Source organism: Cynocephalus volans, chromosome 6 (genome assembly GCF_027409185.1).
Source record: "Cynocephalus volans isolate mCynVol1 chromosome 6, mCynVol1.pri, whole genome shotgun sequence".
Classification (NCBI taxonomy): domain Eukaryota; kingdom Metazoa; phylum Chordata; class Mammalia; order Dermoptera; family Cynocephalidae; genus Cynocephalus; species Cynocephalus volans.
The window spans coordinates 38,098,278-38,118,460 of NC_084465.1; the positions used below are offsets into that span (position 1 = coordinate 38,098,278).

The window sequence follows — 20,183 nt, forward strand, 5'->3', positions numbered from 1 at the left end:
TAAGAAGAAAATGCACAGCTATACCTACTTTAGTTAAAGGGCCTGTTTCATATAGGAAAACAACTGGAGAGGGAAATAAGCAAATTGTATGACTAGCATTGTGGACACCAAATTCATTGACTAGAAATTTTCTGTGCCATTTTGTTTCCCAGGTCTCAAACCAAATTCTTCAAAATATGGCTCTCCCCATCTTAGATATTAATAAACAATTGCTTTTGGGGAGTCTTATTTTCTATCTTCATTTAAATTTTTACTTTATAGCACCACTGCCTCGTCCTTCCTCTCCTTCTTCCTTCTTCCCCTTTTCTTTTCTTTCTTTCTTTCTTTCTATGTCCTTGGGTATAATTCCAGAAAGTATTTTGAAAAGCATCACGAGGTCACTAAACTTTTTCTTATATTTCTAGAAAGTACCACAACTAAAATGACAGGCAAAATGAGAACAAGAAGGAAGGAAGGAAGGAAGGAAGGAAGGAAGGAAGGAAGGAAGGAAGGAAGGAAGGAAGGAAGGAAGGAAGGAAGGAAGGAAGGAAGGAAGGAAGGAAGGAAGGAAGGAAGGAAGGAACCAGACCACAATAAAACATTGAACTTTCAGGAAAGAACACACCTATAGTTACTAAAGATGGGAAAGGGAGAGGGGGAGGGGAATAAGCCAGGCACAGAAAAAGAAATACTGCATATCTTCACTCATAAGTGGGAGGGAGGGAGGAAGGAAGGAAAGAGAGAGAGAGAGAAAGAAAGAAAAGAAAAAAGAAGAAAAGACAGACCATAGTAAAATATTGAACTTTCAGAAGGAGAGAACAGACCTATAGTTACTAGAGGTGAGAAAGGGGGAGAGGGAAGAGGGTTAGGGAGTAACTGGGTAAGGGACACAAAGAATAATTACAATTTGTAATGATAAACATGTTAATAATATTGATTTGATCATCACATACTGTATACAAATACTGATAGTTATCTCTGTACCCCATAAATATGTATAATCAAAAATAAATAAATATATATATATTTTTAAATGAGAACAAAGACCTATTTTTGTAAACTTCCAAAGCAAATACCTGTTGCCCTCAGTAGCCCATTCCAATATCAGGAAGCCCTTTCTTATTTCTAATTTGATTCTTTCATGTCCTTTAAATTTATTTTCCTGATAGTTAAAAGATAACAAGTGTTTATAATTATCTGCATGACAGTTCATATCCTGGAAGATTATTATAAAGTCTTCTCTTCTCCTGACAATAAAATTTGATTCTTCAGCTCTTTTTCTTTTGAACCTGCTAGATTTTGTCAGATGCATCTCTAAGTATACTGGGTTCATAAGTTGTTCAGGGTGTGGAGAGCAGGCTGACCTCAGAATAAATTAACATTCCTATGTATTTCTTCAAAAAACTATACCCTCCATAATGTTTCCTCATAATATATGATAAGTGAGTCTGTGTCCATTCTTTAAAATTCTAATGTCAACAAAATGGCGATCTTTCACCTGTGTGGTTACTGAGGGAAAATCTAAACCATGAATTTCCTGGGCCAGCTCTGAATGTATGTCTGTGCTACAGACTGGTAAAAATGGATTGTTCATTTGTTCAATGAAGTTACTGAATGCCCACCATGTGCATGACACTGCATTGAATGCTTTGCAAAATATAATGACATAGAAGAAAAAGTCACTGGAAATAATATGAGAAAACAAAAGCCTGCATGAAATTATCAGTGGAACAATTTATATTATAAGGGACACTATATCCAAGCATTCTCCTAATACCCATGTAAGAATTTCTCCAAAATACCTTCTTATACTGCAGACAAATTAGAAAAAAAAAAAAAAAGTGCATGCCAAATTAAGTTCTTAATGATGAGGAATAAGAGACTACCTTGCCTGCTCCAGTAGATCCAGAAACTGCCAACAACTGTCCTCTTTCTATCCTGAAACTGATATCTTTCAGGACAGGAGTACCAAGATGTGAGAAGTTACTGAAGAAGAGGCTGTTATCACCATTGGATATTTCTCTAGTGTTATTGTTCTGTTTTGCTTTCTTAAATAATTCCCCGAATCCCTGTAAAAAACACATTGAAAATAAAAGGTTTTTCAGATATTCTTATTAGATTTGTGTTTTATGTATGATTCATTTAAAGGACACATGGCACAACATCCATTATACTATATGAGCATTATTAATATTATAAAAAATATATAATTATACATTAGCACATGGTTTCTAAAGCACATGATCCAAAGCATTTGAAAATTCTAACCACAGTATTTAATTGAAACATAATTGCCTTTTCTCGGATCTTTGCCCATTATCAAATTAAATTAAATTAAGAATCGGATATGTGTGTGTACATATAAACGCATACACCCAGACCCCTTCTATATAGACTGGGTACATAAACATTATTACTTAATCCTGAATGACTAAAGTCACATAACTAGTTGGTCACAAAGTAGGATTATAATGCAAATCTGACTTCTGTCATGCTGGTAGCACCTTCCTCTGAGAGCTCAAATACATTTCTTTAGGTAATTATTGTTAAATATAAATGTGAAGAGATTGCCACGTGATTCAAATGAATTCATTTATACAAGAATTCCTGGGGAGAAGAAATTCCATCTTGAAAATTCCTTGCCTCTCTATTGCCCCCAACGGAAGCTTAGGGTAGTGGTCTTCAGACCAAAGGAAAGAGCCCTGAAGATTGAGCAGGAGGAAGATGGTACACCTACTTTCAAGGGAATCAATTTTCAGATCCTCAACATCCAAATGAAGACTTTCCTAAAATTAACCTGCCTGAGAATTGTCTGCTGTCTGTCATTTTTCCTCTCACAATTATCCTCCCCTTGTTTTACCCAGAAGAGACATCCTTCTCACCATGCTAGTGAGCACTAGTCTTACTATACTGAACTTTCCAGAGTATAAAAACCTCTGGGACTCAAACAAAGGAAACCATAAGGGAATGATTTTCTCCTGAAAGAGGGTCCCATGAAAGTAAAGCAAGAATTATTGAAGGAGGCAGCATTTTATTTCACCCAGATTCCAAACTTAAGACAATCTATGTGTGTCATCGATCTTAGAATTAAATTTCACAAATGAGTAGGGGGTTAAGATATTTTAATTGTTTAATTAACTTTATTTTTTAATAATCTAATAAATTAATTAACACAAATCATTTATTTGTATTTTAAAGTAAAGTCACACTTTTTCCGATAGAAAGGAGGTTGTATTTAGCTGATTGGCTTGACGATGAGTACTGACTTCCTAAATTATTTTTCATAAATTGAACACACTGAAACTACAGCTCCAAAGTGTAGACAAAAAACCATCTAACATACTTTGACGATTTACAATAAACAGGAAATTAAATCCTTTGCCACCACTTAAACCTATGTTGAAAAATTATGTCAACTTGACAACCACTGTTTTGAGTTCTTATGATATGGGTGGCTGACATCCCCCTCAGTCATCAGACAAGTAAAACCCGAGCTTTTAAGGAGTGGACAATGAAAAGTCTTAAAAAATGAGAAAAATGCATTTGTTATTACTTAGACATTTATCTAATGGACATTATTCAGCACCATCTCTATATTACAGACCACTTCAAAAATCCCACATGGGAGAATGACACATGAAAAGATATTAATACCCTAGTGTGCTTGGTGCAACAATTAAAAATCACACCAAGTCCTATTGGAGTACATTTGAGAGAGCCAGCGACTCAGGCTTGATTAAATAAATGACATACATGCTAGCTATGAAGGATGTAAGTGGGATTTCACAAGAACAAGAAATGTTTACAGGTGTTCCAGGAAGATGGATCCATGTGCACAATGATTTAGGCTTAAAAATAACAGAGTATGTCTCAGGGATAGTGAGTAGTTGGGTTAGATGTATATGGCAAAATGACAAAGGCTGTTAAAGGGCTCGGGTGTCATGCTTAGAAGTGGGACTTTTATCCAATAGGCATCTGGACCAATGGAAGCTTGCTGTCACTAATAACTTACATTTCTGATTACAAAAGACACTTATTTCAGAAAAATTGGAACACAGAAAAGCAGAAAGAAGGAAATAGAAATCACCTATAGTTGTACTACTGAGCAGTAACCTACCTTTAACATTTCAACTGATATTCCTCCACTCTTTTACACATATAAATATATAAATAAAAACATATATATTATATATATATTTTATGTATATGTAAAATCATGTACATGATTGTTTTAAATTCATAAAAATTATATATGATGTTTGCGACTTGTTCTTCTAACATAATAAATTGTAAATGTTCACATACCATTAAACATTCTTTTTAACGTAGTTTTTAATTGCAAGATAATACCACAGAGAATGGATAAACTATAAACATTTCCCTATTAGTTGGTTTCCTTTTTTAAAAAATTCAATCAATAATTCTGTGATGCACAAAATTTGCTACAAATCTTGGGGCACATCCTTTTTTTGTGTGTTTTTTGCAGTATAAATTCCCACAAGTGGAATTCCCAGAGCAAAACATATAAAATTCTAAATCTTTTGAAAAGTAGTACCAAATTTTCCTCTAGTAACGTATGAAAATGTTAGTTTTCAGGAACCCTTGTCAACACTGTTGTTTTTTGGTTTGGGTTTGGTTTGTTTTGGTCTTTTTTTATATAGCTTTATATGTAAAAATGGAATCTCACTATTGATCTTATCTGTATTTATCTGATCCCTAGTAAGACTGAGCATTTTCTATTTCATGTTTCTATTAACATGTTTATTGGCCCTCTGCAGTTGGGAAGGAATGGTTACAATATCCTTTGTCTTTATTCCAGCCTTTGTCTCATCTTCTCAACTAGCTGGGTTATGATCGACATGATGTCATTACAACATTCTGAGCTTCAGTTTCCTAAGTTGTTGAGGTCCTAAGTGAAAAATACATAAAATACATGAAAGCATACAGTAAAGTAATAGTCACTTCTTTTTTTTTTAGTAAGTGACAATATGGTGAATGAGCGAGAAGGGGCTTTGGAGACAAAGAAACCTAAGATGACATTTTAGCTATGCCCTAGTTAGATGGGTACCTTTGTTCTAATTATCTAAACTCTTTAAGCCTCAGCTTCCTAATACATAACTAGAAATTTTACCTACTCACAGGTTTGGAGCAAGGGAGGAGTCATATACAACTCATCAGAAACTTGCCTCTTGGTTGATGCCCTCAAAGGAGATGGAGAATACACAAGAACAAGCAGGTTTCTAAAGTTTGGGAAGTGATGAACACAAAGTGCTCAAGTATGCGGGAAACTTGGAGAGACATGTATAAAGTTCAGGAAAGAAACTGGGGACAGAGATTTGCATTGAGTGTCATCAGTACATTGATGTCAGTTGAGTCTGGGTGAAATTACCCAAAGAGGGCATGAAATGCTACAAGGAGGCTTGGGTGGGGACCCAGTAGCCCATCACCACTGAGGTGGCAGGCAGGGCGGACTTGGAAGTCATGGTCTGAAGCTAAAATAATCTGGAAAGAGTGATTCATGAAAGCTAAATTAAGTGATAAGCTCCAGAAGAAAAGAAGAGATTTAATAGATTGGTGAGGGAAGAATAAAGATTGCAGTGTGTCAAAGTCCATAAAGGGTGAAGAAATGAAAACAGGTTTGACAGTGAAGGGAAGGAGAGTAATAAGGTTTGGGGGATAAGGTTGGGTGGGCAAAAGTCAGGGAAAAAAAATTTAACATGAAAATATTTAAATGTGAAAAGCAGTCAGTTGAAAAAAGATGTTGAAGCTTCTACAGAGAGAATAATTTATGACCCCCTGTTCTGAGAAGATGAAGCAAGATACAGTATTTCAGACAAAGGCAGGAGGAAGCACGCATCTATTTCTTAGACAGGAAGGAAGGAGGGAAAGATTATTCCAAGGGTGAGGAGAGAAGTTGGGAGGCTGGCCAGTTAGCTCAGTTGGTTAGAATACAGCTTTGTAACACCAAGGTCAAGGGTTCAGATCCCTGTACCGGCCAGTACCTCCTCCCACCCCACCCCCCAAAAAGAAAGAAGTTGGAAGCATTCATGCATGCTATTTTCTCTATGTAGGTATTGCAGAAGGCAAAGCCATCTATTGGGGGTGAATAAATCTTTGGAAAGCTTGTGGGTTTCATGAAAGTGGTAAAAATCTGAAATAGCTGTTAGAGATATGGTAAAGGAAATTAAGTAAAAACAAATCAAAGAATTTCTTAAGAAGGATTACAGGCCCAGTTGAGGTTGAAGCGATAAGTATATAAAACTTACAGTTGACTAGAATATATAATTTTCCCAGATATCACTTCCTTTTCCAAAGCTGATAAAGTGAATGTTTTGCAGAAAAAAATTCAGCAAAAAGAAAAGAGAATTGAGAGTACAGCTGGGAGAAGAGCTGAAATGATTGATATTGGAATAAGTAGAGGTTAAACCAGGAGGGATCCAAAAGGGAGAATTGAAGCAACTAGAAATCTTAATGAAATTGAAAGGCAGTAAAGGTAGAATTAAGGGACTGAAAGAGCTAGAGGGTTAAGAAATTCTAGGCTGAGAAAGAAATTTCAGAGTGTGACATTTCCTGAGCCGGGTAAGACTGGGTGCTAACAAAGCTCAGGTTATGACTAAGAGAGAAAGCTTCTGAAGAAGTCACTGGAAAACATAAGTTCTAAGGACAGTATTGAAAGGATCGTTCATGTGAATGTTGAAGTCTCAGATGGGAAGTTTAATAAGCACCACCATCCTGAATAAATGCCATGAAGGAATTTCCGGAGTTTGATAGGTAACAGTCAAAGACAGGATGAAGAGGATACAGCCAGGTGGAAGGCAATGGTTCAGTGAAAGGATTCTATACTGTGACATTTGGGTCCAAAATCCGGCTTTAGTCCTTGCCAGTTGTGTGAGCCGAGCCAAGTCCCTTAACTTTCCTAAGCTTCTGTTTTCTTATTGGTAAAATGGAAATACAAATCTTTTTGAGGTCATAGGAATGTTGTGAGGATTAAATGAGACAAAACATGTAAAGTGTTTATCCTAGTGCCTGGCACCTAGAAGGGCTCAAGCAGGCTACCTGTTTTATTAGATGGAGTAAGAGAGGATGTTTGCACCAGGGTAGAAAAACAAGAATCTGAAAGTAGTAGTGAAAATGTCAAACTTCATATTTTTCCTTCCTGCCTAGAAGGGCACTTGAAATTCCTAAAAACAAAGTAGTAAAATAAATCTCATCTACACACTTTTCTACAAAACAATTTTGTCAGGCAGATATGGAATTATTCTCTTACCTATATCTTAAAAAATGAAGTAAAACAAAGCCATGGTGATCAAGGTACTTATATAAATAAATCCAACTCAAAATATTGTAAAAGATTTAGAAATAGGACATTGGCAACCAATGTAAGCAATAAGAAACCTGAACTCAACAGGTGTTCTCAATAATCAAATATTGCTTCCATAGAGGCTGAAGACCGTTGATAATATTTTTGTCTGAGAAATATGAGAGAATTTTTAATAGTGAATGAAAATAAGTAAAAATAGTGGACAACAATACACTGGTATATCTCTCACACATCTTTTTGTTGACTAATGTATATGCAGAATATCAACCTGGAACTTGAGGTCAGAAAAGGTCATGTTTATTAAGGAGCCATTATGTAAGTGGTGCTCTGACGAATAATTTACCTAACTATCTGTAAATCTTCACAACAAATTTGCAACGTAAATATGAATAGTCCCCATTTTACATATAGAAAGCTAGAGGCTCCTCAAAGTTATGTAGCTTGATTTAGTTTACGTAGACAGTACATGGCAGAGCCAGGATTTAAACCCAGATCCAAAATTTAGGATCTATGTATTACTTTCTGACCTGTATGTGAAACAAATTATATGATTTAGAAAGAAAGAGGCTTGTATACTGCAGTTAATATTCCTGGGCCTCTACTTCTTAATCTCTAAAATAAGTAAAATGGGCCTCTTTCCAGTTCTACCAGTTATATCATCATTCTAACTTTATTTTCCATCAGGATGAAATCCAGATTCACAAAGAAGAAAATGCTTAAATGTTCAGAGAAAAACAATTAAAAAATTCCTGACCTCCTCCCAGAAGGCTGTTACACTCTCCATCACTACTTCTGTAGTTGTTAAGTTATACTCCAACGTCTTATACTCTTGTTTTTGTAAGAAATCCTATTTATAAAAGAGCAAAAACATATTGCAGAATCAGAATAACATTAATATATTATTACATCTATTTTATACTCTATAGTGTTGCATCTTACATACAAATTTTAAGATTAAATTATAAATTATTTCTTAATAAAATAATTTTATAAGTGTTCTAAAGTTAATGCCAAGAAGTAGGATTCATCATATTTGAAACATGCTCTTTAAACATGTGATATTTTATAAAACTGTTGTCATACATTAGATTTTAACATACAACTGATTCTTCCTTGTACTATTACACCTTAACCTTAGTGATGAATTTATAAAGTATCCCTGAATGTGCCTCAATTCAACATTAGGACAGAGAGAAAATGAATGTCTCCATCTTTATAGAACCCTCTTTATTAGAGGCATCATTAACATCACTTCTCTGGATTAAGTAAAGATATAAAGATTTGATATATCTATTTTTAAGATATCTAACCGTGATTCTAAGAAGAGGGCTCTACTAGAGAGTCCCAGTCAGTTTTCCTAGGGAAGGTGAGAGCATAAGGAGGAATTGTGTCCATGCATCCTGAAGTCTTCACCATATGAATAACGAAAAAGCCTAGTCCCTGCCTCACTGCTTCCCTATTCTCTGCTCTTCTCTTTCTTTTGGTTTGTCTCATTTTCTCCCAGTTTTGTTTTCCAGATCTGTTTCTCTGTCTCTGTTTTCCTGTTCAGTGACTCTCTCAGTCTCTGTGAAGTGCTCTTTCTGGGTCTATTTTTCTGTCTCTCTCTCTCATTTCTCCCATACCCAGCTGTGCTTGGGTTAACAGAGGACATAAAATTATTCCCAGAGCTACTATGATTCTAAGCTACATTCACCACCTTGTCTAAATAACAGATCTCAAACTCATTTATTCTCAAGTGTCAAACAGTGATATAATTAAGGATGAGGGCTGGGTAGAGATTGTGATGAACTGGATAGGGCAGGCCCTTGAGGGGAGAAGGGGGTGGGGATAGTTGTCACAGGTTGCCAGGAAGGAGGACTCAGTTTACTAGATATTACAATTTTTCAAAAGAGGCTGAAGACATGATTTTGTGTACACATAACATCTCCCAGTTTTTAATTGCTGGCAACTAATCAATTTTTAAAATGTAAAGGTCAAACAAAACAGGTCTAGGAGCCAAAATTAGGTCCGTGGGCCACCATTCACAACGTCTGGCCTAAACTAAATAGTGGCAGAATCACCTAAAAATGCCTTCACCCTTCACTACTCATTTTTATTTCTGTCATTGTGATTTATTTTCTGGGTTAAATATTTAAATAATTATTTTTAAAGTATAATAAAGCATTTTATCTGCTTATTAATTACACAAAAGTTCATTCAATTAGCTTTGTATAAATTGAGTCTCATCACCTGAAGACTTTAGAACTTCTCAAAGCTGCTAGCTACATCAACATTGCTGGGATTTTAAAGTCATTAATGTGGCATAAAATGCCATTCTCATCTATCATACTGCCCAGGGAAATCCTAGGAAAAGTTTAAAGTGAACATTCCTAGCATGAACTGCAAAGTTTTATAACTTCTTAGTGGAGGAAGTTTCTTTTTTAATCTTTTTGCCCATTTGCAAAGCTCATTAGAACCGATCTATTCACTGATTACTTGAATGAAATTCTCCAGAGTATAAAAACAATTTTCTTTAATTTCATTGACTTAAGAGAATCTCACAGGCCTTTATTTTATTTCACTAGCCTTTCATTACAAAGGTTCATTAGATCACATAGAGACATCAAGAGAGGAAATCCGATGCATTAAAAAGACCCAAGATCAAGGATTCATCTCTAGAGAGTTTGCCTACTAGAAAAATTCTAAAATGTTTCAAGATCATAGTTTATAATGCACAGTTATGGCACATTACCTGTATTTTGTTTATTGCTCCAAGAGAATCATACCATGTTTGTACAGCCCAGGGGAATTGCCGAGTAACCGCCATGCGCAGAACAATGCAGAATGAGATGGTTGTGAATATTTTTCGAAGGCCAATTCCTTTGATCAGTGCATATGGAAGTACAGACAAAAACACCACAAAGAACCCTGAGAAGAAGAAGGCTGAACTATTGAAGTATCTCACATAGGCTGCCTTCCGGGTCAGTTTCAGTTCTGTTCTATAAAAAATAAATTAGTATAAGATTTGGAATGTTATTCTACTTCTCAAATATTAGGCATCTTCGTATGTAAAATCTGAACATGGGCTCTAGAGTCTTTCTGCCTGTGTTCTGATCCAGATTCCAACCTGTATTTGTTGTGTAACCTTGTACAAATTATTTAACCTCTCTGGGTCTCAGTTACCTTATCAAAAGGGAGACAGTAATGAATGTACCAATGTTTTGCAAATAATATCTGTAAATATTATTTTTAAATTATAATTAATAATTTCATTTATTATTAACATTTACATTATTTTTATATCTTTATTCACTTCATTGTTAACTTGTATGATTAGTGAGACTGACAATTTTTTATTGGTTGGTTGATTGGTGTTTTACGTAATTAAGTGTGGACATGAAGATAATGTTACAAGATTTATAAAGGAAAAAGACAATTCTGTGATTACCTAATGGATTGTTAACACTTAGAAATAGTAGCTTGGCTTTGAGGAACATTGAAAATAACATATAAGTCACAGAGGCGTGGTTCTCAAACCTTAGCATGTGTAAAAATCACCTGAAATACTTGTTAAAATGCAAGAGATACTGATTGAATGAGTCTGTAGTACGTTTCCAGAATGCGTTTATAAAAAAGAACCCTAGTGATTTTGTTGCAGGTGGTTCTTGAAAAATTATGAGTAGATACTATATTCTCTCTGTCTCTTCATTTCAGTGTTAATTGCAATCACATTACATTACATTTTTGATCTTCTAGTCTGAACTGCAAATGTGAATTGTTTTTTTAACACACATATATATATGAGGCTTAAATGGGCCAACAGGCAGAAAACAGGGAGTGCAGAGCCTAGTGAGAACAGAGGATGATGATGCCTTCAACCTCAGTCCCACTCTTCCAGGAGCCATGAAAATTGGAGTTACTTGTGATCCTCCCTAACCAGCTCTAGTGTAGAGAAAGAGCAACAACTAGAGGGCTCAGGTGGGAGGGAGTAAGAGCTGGGCCATGGCTTAGTGCAGGTGGGCACCTGGCATTTGGGTGCTAGTTCCACACACTTGTATAAATCAGAAAAGCAATAGATTTAAGTAAAAAAAAAAAAAATGTAATCTTGAGCACACTGATGTGATTCAGAGCCTAATGAGGTCTAATGTTTAGCCATTTCAGCAATTTGGCATTGAAGACAGTTTATGATTTTGGAATCTCACTTGGGTTTGAGTCCTGGTTCTGCTAGTTACAGCTATGCTGTCTTAAGCAAGCCACCCTTCCCTCTGATTTTATAGAATCTAAGTCTACAGAAGGGAATCATAGCACCTCTCTTGTGGAATTGTTGTCAAGATTAAATGGCAGCATAGCAGAGGGTCTAATACTTAGAATCTACAATGTGTGTCTTTTGTTAGAGTGAGCAGGACTGAAGCCGTATTGGGACCTAAAACCATGAGCTTTAGGGAAAAAGGGGGGGGAGGGGACACAGTTTTTTTCTTAGCATGCCTTTTTCTGACTTCCCTATTTTCCAATGGTTATTTGATATTTTAAACCTTGGTTATGGGGCAAGATGACACTGTTTACATAAATGTAAAGTTGTTTTCCAGTCAGCCTGGAGCTACAGACATGCCACAAGACACTATCCAGACCCTGAAAAACCAAGGAAGACATCAATAAAGTTATGCTGATTCTACCCTGAAGCAGGACCCTAAGAAAACAACAAGGATGGGAACAGAAACCAGATAGAGCCCTGGTAAGAAATTGTTATCTGGCCCCTTACATGTGCCCCTCTCTCCTGCTTTTCATTTCCCGCATTCCATTCCCTTAACCCTCTCTTTAAAAACCCCTCAGTAAATCTGAGCCTTTGAGATGGTTTTAGTCTAGCCATTCTCTTTCAGGTTTACCGGAGAGATGGGTTAATCTAACATCTCTCCTCAGGTCACCAAATACTCCTGAATAAAAGCTGACTTTTGCCAACATTTGACTTTTGGGTTTGTTTTTTTATGTTTGTGGAAGGCATCCAGACTTGGATTCAGTAACAAGATTTTGGTGAGCTTCAGCCAGGAGCTGAATGCCCTGGGGTAAGATTTTGGCAAGCCAAGCCAGGGTTTTTGTTTGGGGCAGGCAGCCGGACTTGGGTTTAGTAACACTGTCACCTCAACAGAAAAACAGAAAACATTGACCAGGTTGGTACTAATGAAATGATAGAAAACACTTCCCAAAAATGTTAACAACTTCGTCAAAATTGTTGCTGAACTATATCAAAAACAATTGAGAAAAATAAGAGGAAGCAATACTGCAAGAGAAGAGTTATAGATCCAAGAACATTTATAAGAATCACCCAGAAAGCAGCACTCTCCATAATAAAATCATTTATGCTTTATGAGTCATAAAAATACTTTATAAGTTTCTTACTTAAAAAATTGAAAGTGACTTTACTACCGAAAAGCAATAAAAGAGTAGATTCTCAGGGAACTTTGCATAGCCTTTTGCCCAGTTCAGCAGTGGCCCAGGCTGAGGTAGTCATTTCTTTGAGGTGCATCCTGCCAGGTTCTTCCAGATCATTATACAAGTGTTTGTTCTCTTTAGTGGGAGCATTTCTTGTTTCCTCATATTTACGTCAGCACTTTCCAGCCTTTTCAGGTAACAATTTCATGCTAGATTATACATCTTACAACCAAACACTTGTCATTAGAATTGGTCAAACAGAAATACAGAGTAGGAAGAATGAATTTCATCTTCTGAGAAACAGGGGAAAAAAAACCCAAAAGTCAAAAAAAGTCAGCAACAAGAATGGCCTGGCCTAAGTTTATCCTGAGGCCTCAGAAAACTGGATCCTCTGATCACCTCCTCATTACCCTCGCTATACCTGTGTTTATAGGCATAAGAGTGAGGGACAGACAAGCATGGAGGAGCTCTCACTTGTTAATGAGAAAAACAACTTCTACCAACTGAACAATTCCCCAAGATCTTTAAGGATGTTTCTGGAAAGAAAATGACATTCCTTTTCCTGGATTTGTCTTGAAAGGCATAATAAAAACAGGTGACCAATAATGTTTGGAAAATAAATACTCTTTTACTCTTTCTATTTACATGGCATAGGACTTAACATTTCAGCATTTCTTTTGTTATTCCAATCACACACCTGCAGTTCAGAAACCATTGTCCACTGGACTCAGCAGCCTGAATTCCTAATAGCCCATATTCATACCATCCAAAAGTACATTTCTTTTTAAGTACATTTTTCCTTGTGAACCTATCAAGTGCTTTAAGTCCTGAAATTATTTGTCCCTTTAACACTATATCTACCGCCACTGAGTTTCCTAGAGCCTTTTTATGACTGCAGTTTGTAGAACATGGAACTCAACTAAAGAAAAATGGTCTTGTCGGTACAGAAATGTTCTAGTTTATATTTTGTCCAGAATTATCTTAGTAATCATATCTCAGTCTGTGCTGTACTTTTTTCGCTGGATATAATCTTTACTAATCAGGGAAAGGTTATCTGAGGAAAAAGAAGACTAGAGATTGATGCCAACTACTGATTCTATCTCAGGAGGTAGCTTCTGTTACTTGAACTGACTTTTCAAGTGGAGGGCTTATAGGAACACAATTTATGGATATTACCCTGTGCTATCATTCCTAAGTTAAGAAAGAACAAACAGTTCAAACAGATAGAGCGTTTTTAATTTTTTTTTTCACGAGTCATAAGACACAAATTAAGTAAAATGTAATAACAGAGAATTTTTTATTTGGTTCAGAAGTTGTATACTCTAGCAGTTCCATTTAAGGTTTCCATCAGCCTCCAGCATCATAATCAATATTTTAATCAAATAAGTATATTAAGCGGCTATGAATATATGTAGGAGATTCTTTCATAAGGTATAAATATCCCTGTAGTGCAAAAAAATAACCACATAAAACTAACACCCCATGAGAATGACTTTACAAAGTTGGTTAATGGACCCAAAGAATAATTCTTTTTGTAATGATGAATATACTAATTATCCTGACTTTAGCATCACATATTGCACACAGGTATTGGTATTCAACTCTGTTCCCTACAAATATGCATGCATAATCAATTATGTTTCAATTTAAAAAAAGGAAGAAAATGACTTTACACAATTAATGCATAAATGATATAACTTAACATAATTGTTTCATTTTCAGAAACTTCAAATATGAGTTGAAAGTCCAGTGTGACAGACTCATTTTTTAAATATTAAAGATAAAATTGCTAACAATATTGAAATTATCAGAACATCTTACTGTCTCAGGTTTTCAATCATTTTTTCCATTGCTTCCTCCCAGCAGTATGCCTTAACAGACTGGATATTTTCAATCATTTCTGAGGTGATCACAAGTCTTTCATTGATCTTTCCACCTCTCTTATCTCTGTAAATCAATCAATCAAATAGTAAAAACAAGTCAAATTATCCACTAAGAACTGCTCAAGCTTTTAAGAAAAGTCACATTTCTTTTACTAAACAGATGGGCATGTATTTTATTATCAAATATGTGTTAACAAAAATAATAGCTACCATTTAGTAAATGACTACTATTTAGTAAATGCTGAAGACACTGTATTAGACTCATTCCATACACTATCCCTAATTTTTATGTCAGTCTATGAGAGGTTATCTCCATTATGAATTTATATCTCCATATGAATGGTTATCCCCATTTTAAAGATTTAAAAAAACCAGAGACTCTGAAGTGAAATAGCTTGACTAAAGTCACATAACCAGTAAGTGTGCAACCTGGGATTTAAGCAAAGAGCTATCTGACACCAAAATTTATACACTTCCTGTCATACTCTAGCTGACATACTCTAGAAGACTTCTGCCATAAGCAGTGACTGCTATTACTGATTCCTTCTATAATGAGATGTAATTAAGATTCTGGTGTTATGATCTATGAACCAGAGTAGGAAAAGCCTGTAAACTCTACACAAAATTTATACATTTCCTACAACTCACATAAATGTTTCATACATTTTTACCTAAATTTTATGATCTGTAAAAATGAACTGAATTTTAACATATTTATAAAGATATTCTACAGATTGACAAGCAAAAAATGTCCCATTTAATAGGAAGTATTATTTACACCATTAAAATAATTCCTTTTTAATGATACCCAGTAGATTATAGTTCAGTGCATACTGGTTATACTAGAGTGGGCTTTTTGAAAACCAGGTTTAAAACCCTTTCAAGCTATGAAAACAGATTGCTACCTGTACTTCATCATCATTCTCCCTAGTCCAGCTTGACAAAGGGCGAGGACTATCAGTAAACCAAGTCCACAGAAGGCAAAGGCCTGTAACAAGTCCCATATCAGCCCCATGAGGAGTGTCACTTGTAAAGGAACGATCCACACAAAATGGGCCAGTGCAAGTCCCTGGAAAATAAAAGCACAGTGAAAACAAGTGGCATTTTATCCTCCACATCCCAAAACAATTACATGTGAAGGAAAAGAAGCACAGAGAGCCTATAAAATCAAATCCTTCATGGTTCTGAGGTACTCGTTACATGGAGCACATAGCAATGTGCTTAAACATTCTACACATACACTGGGTTTGCCCAAGGAACAAATTCCAAGAGACTGCATTTTTAATCAGTGGAATCAAAACTGTATGTCTTAAGTATCATATGCAGAATTTATTTTAAATAACTCCCTTTTGGACAAAGCAAGAGCCATAGTATGGAACACGACAGAACAAAGGACTCTCGTTAGAGGCTCAATCCACACAACTGCACAACTCTACCATCTGACTGAGATATTCAGAATAAATACATGCTCAATTCAACAGTAATTTTTTTAGCATCTGCTGTGGGTTTAATGTTATGTTAAGAAGTGGAAATGCAAAGATAAATAAAACACATTGTCTGTCCTCAAGGGCTTTGAATTTGTCTCATAAGATAGCACAAAACAAGAATTGCTCAGCCAAAGTAAATAGCCTATTTAAAGTATTAAAAGGAAGCAAGGTTTGATATGGATTGTTTTGAAAATCGTATTAACAGCAAGCTGAGGTGCCTTTTAGTTGGGTGGTTCTAACAGACCCCAGAATGGCACTATGCTACACAATTTAGCTTTCTCAGTTTCCAGAAATAGGGAAGGCAAGAATGAGTAAGATTTAACCACTTATTATGGTTATCTGACCCAGGAAAACTTCACCTTCATGCTTGTATGATTTATGACAGTAATGCATAAAAGATTAAATCAATAGGTACATACTTCATCAAATTTGTTCAGGTTGTTGGAAAGGAGACTAACAAGTTGTCCAATACTTATTTTATCTAGAACACGGCTTGACAGCTTTAAAGTCTAAAAGAAAAATGGGAAGTTAGATGATGTCGACAAACAAAGACATATGTATAAGTAACATAATATAGCTGAGGAATTAGGTTACTATGTATGCATTTTTAAGTAAAGGTAATAAAAATTATTTTATGTTCATCTAGCTTAGTATCTTCTCAGATTTATAAATATTTTTCTTAACAGTAAATATTATATTGGCATGCCTCTAGTTGTTTTATTTTCCACCATCTAGAGAGTAATAACTATTTTTTCTCCTCCACAATGGGAATGATACTATACTTAAATATCCATTTATATTGTGTGGGGTTTTCTTTGCTTTTGTTTCAAAAGATAGCACCAAAAGGCAGTGAAATTTGAGGTTTAAACCTTGGTCTTAAATTTTTCAGGAAGTCCTATATTAATTTGTTTGAATAAAATTACTGTTAAAGTCAATAGAAATATATTATAAATCATTAATAATTTTGTGAAGGATTATATTAGCAATACAAAGATCTGTAAATTTCATAAATAAAAAAATGTATATTAGTTAAGTAAATAAATTGATTTTATCTACTTATCTATTAATTTAATTAATTAAAATTAAGTAGATAAATTAATTATAATTATGAAAGATCACAGTCATACTTTGCCTGTAAAACTGAATAAGAATTGATTTGCTATTAGATGGCTTTGATTGGAAAGTACCCATCTAAAATTTGTTTCAATTAAATCCCTCACATATTGGTTGAGCATTTAGTAGATGCAAATCACTATACTCGATGCTTTAAGGATTATTATTAAAATTTATTAAAACAAAATTTTTGCCTCAAGGCAACCTATATATACATAAATAACTAAATATAATATGATAAAGAACTAAGGGAAGTAGAAACTAATGGAGTGGTTAAGAGGAAGTTCACACTTCTTGTTAGAAAAATCTGGAAAGGGCCGAGCCCGTGGTGCACTTGGTAGAGTGCTGCGCTGGCAGCGCGGCGACACTCCCGCCGCAGGTTCGGATCCTATATAGGACTGACCGGTGCACTCACTGGCTGAGTGCCGGTCACGAAAAAACGACAAAAAAAAAAAAAGAAAAGAAAAATCTGGAAAGATTTTATTGAGAAGTTAGAATTAGAGATGGGTCTAGAATAATGAAGTGTTCAGATAAGCAGAGATGAAAAAGAAATCAAGATGGTTAATTTCAAAACATTATCAGAGCAAAAAAGGGGGAAAACCCCTTGAGCTGAATTACACATGACTTGGTAACAGACTCTCGGGTAACCCTGAGTTCTGCACAGGGCTTTACGCCAAGCTATGTGCACAGTAAGCACTCGAATATTTGTCAATTTAGTTATTTCTGCGTTCTTCAAATTCAGAGGCAACTCCATTTTGTTTGCATTTAAATCCATTATTTAAAGTAAATGTATCATAGTTGCAGAATTTGGAACACAGGAAATAGTGTTTTATTACAAAATTTGGAACATTGCAGGAAGGGTCTTATGTGTCCTTGCCAAGGGGATGAAACAGGTCAGACATGGGAAAGAATGAGATCTGGGAAGAGCCAAGACAAGGCTCACTTTAGGGACCAAACCAAAACCACAGGGAAATGCAATTACATTCTTTGGTGATGACGTCAATGGAGGCCAATAAATGTGACTAGAGAGATAGAGCAAACTGGGTACAAATGCAGATATTCAACACTGAGAAAGAAAGACAAAATACAATGGCATCTAACTTTTCATTAATGTGTCCTGGATCTGAAAGCATACATATCGCAGTATTTGTGCCAAATGTTCCATATGGCCTTGTTTATGAACTAACCTGCTCTTATTTGATTTCTCATCTCCTTTAGCCCAGAGCATGTATCTCTCTTCCCATGTAACAGTCTACCTCACGGCTGGTATTCCAGTACTTACTTCATTTTCCCTAATGGTTGGAAATCTTTCCACTTCAGTGATTGTGATTTACCTACTGTACAAATTTTGATGTTTTTGCACTGTACTTTTTTTGGACTTTCATTCTGTATTTTTTAGGGCTTAGTTTCCTTATCCATAAAATAGGGAAAATAATACCTACCTTATGGAGTTGTAGGGAGGATCAAATAGATAGTATACCTAAATCACTTGGAAGCTTGTCACGCACATCCTTAGGTATAATCATTATGATGAGAAGCACTTTTTATAAATATTTATTAAACTGAATTCAACCTCCTCTGACATGCAAGCTGTGTAGATTCTCCATTCCAAATAAAACCTAATAATTTCTTCACTTTTGTAAAATTTTGGATCAAAATACAATTTTTGTTGATTTATCACCCATGGTTTTCTGGTACTTCGGAACTGATGAGATTGCAGCTGAGGTGATTTGATTAAACTGTGGACTCCATTTTTTCCCTCTGCCTCTATAAAAGCCTTTTTTGAACAATGAAGTAAGTGTGGCTATTAAGGTTTTACAATACAATTGACCTTGTGTGTATATCATGGAACTGTTACAGACTATTTGCTAGAGGTGAATTTCAGATCTATGCACCGTATAAGTATATAAAGTTTTTATATTGGGGAAAGAAAAAAGAGAAAAGGGGTAAAGTATACCCAAATGATTCAACTAAAACAGCATTCTATAATGACTTGGTCCATCCAAGCAGCCACAGATGGTATTGAATCAAGTCATTAAAATGATCTTAAAAAGTGTTTGTAAGGCAGATAAATGTTACTTTGAATTCACCTAAATCATGCTTCAGCAACTTGGGCTTTTGTCTGAAAATACACACAGACAGAGTAGGTTCATATTGTATTAATGCATGTGCTCTTCCAAAGACTTTAAATATGCATGACTCACAGGATGACAAAAATCTAACTCAAAATAAGATAGTGGATACCACCACTTGTGACAAGTAAACTAGTTGTGGAAATTTCTATTGTTTGGGTTATCATTTAACAATTACATATTATACTGTCATTATTGAACATAAAAATACATGGCATTTTACCATAAGATGACATTTTGTCAATGACTTTTATGCAGACTGTGCAAGTTATTTTAATGAGGAACTATGGATTCCAGAGAAATGATGACATGACTAGTGAAAAAAAAACAAAAATGAAACCCAGTACAGACAGTTTACAGAAGGTGCTCAATAACTATGAGTTGAAGTAAATTGAATTATTAATGAAAATTTAAAACATTAATTATTCTTGCCACTTATTTCATAGGCATATGAAATTAAATTCAGCATTTATCCCTTACTTGTACCAGCTCACTACCTAATTCATGACATTTAAAACATGTACCATAGAGAATATTTGTACCATGGGGATTGTGCAAAGTATTACCTTCTTATAAATCAAACTAAACATAGCTATTCTCATCTGCATTCCAATGTGATGAAGGCCAAAAATGGCTGGATGTAGGAGCAGTGTCCTCACGATAAAGAGAAGGCATAAGCCTATGCCTAGGTAAATCGCAATGGAGCGTTCCACTTTGTTATCGGGGTCATAGGAAGCTATGATTCTTCCCAGTAAGAGAGGCTGTACTGCTTTGGTGACTTCCTGCAGAAGGGGAAAAACAGAGAAATTAAATTTCACTTCCCTCTCTTATAATGCTCTTATAAATTCTCTTATAAATGCTC

The 20,183-nt window shown here is 35.2% G+C and overlaps 1 protein-coding gene across 1 annotated transcript in view; it reads right to left on the bottom strand.

Annotated features, from left to right (window-relative positions):
• CFTR (CF transmembrane conductance regulator) overlaps window positions 1-20,183 on the bottom strand; it is a 151,802-nt gene that overhangs the window by 115,866 nt on the left and 15,753 nt on the right. The window contains exons 3-9 of the mRNA XM_063101034.1: window positions 19,888-20,103; window positions 16,496-16,585; window positions 15,495-15,658; window positions 14,528-14,653; window positions 10,032-10,278; window positions 8,055-8,147; window positions 1,866-2,048 (exon numbers count right to left, since the gene is read on the bottom strand). Coding sequence (XP_062957104.1) covers window positions 1,866-2,048; window positions 8,055-8,147; window positions 10,032-10,278; window positions 14,528-14,653; window positions 15,495-15,658; window positions 16,496-16,585; window positions 19,888-20,103 — 1,119 coding nt within the window. The remainder of the gene's footprint in view (window positions 1-1,865; window positions 2,049-8,054; window positions 8,148-10,031; window positions 10,279-14,527; window positions 14,654-15,494; window positions 15,659-16,495; window positions 16,586-19,887; window positions 20,104-20,183) is intronic.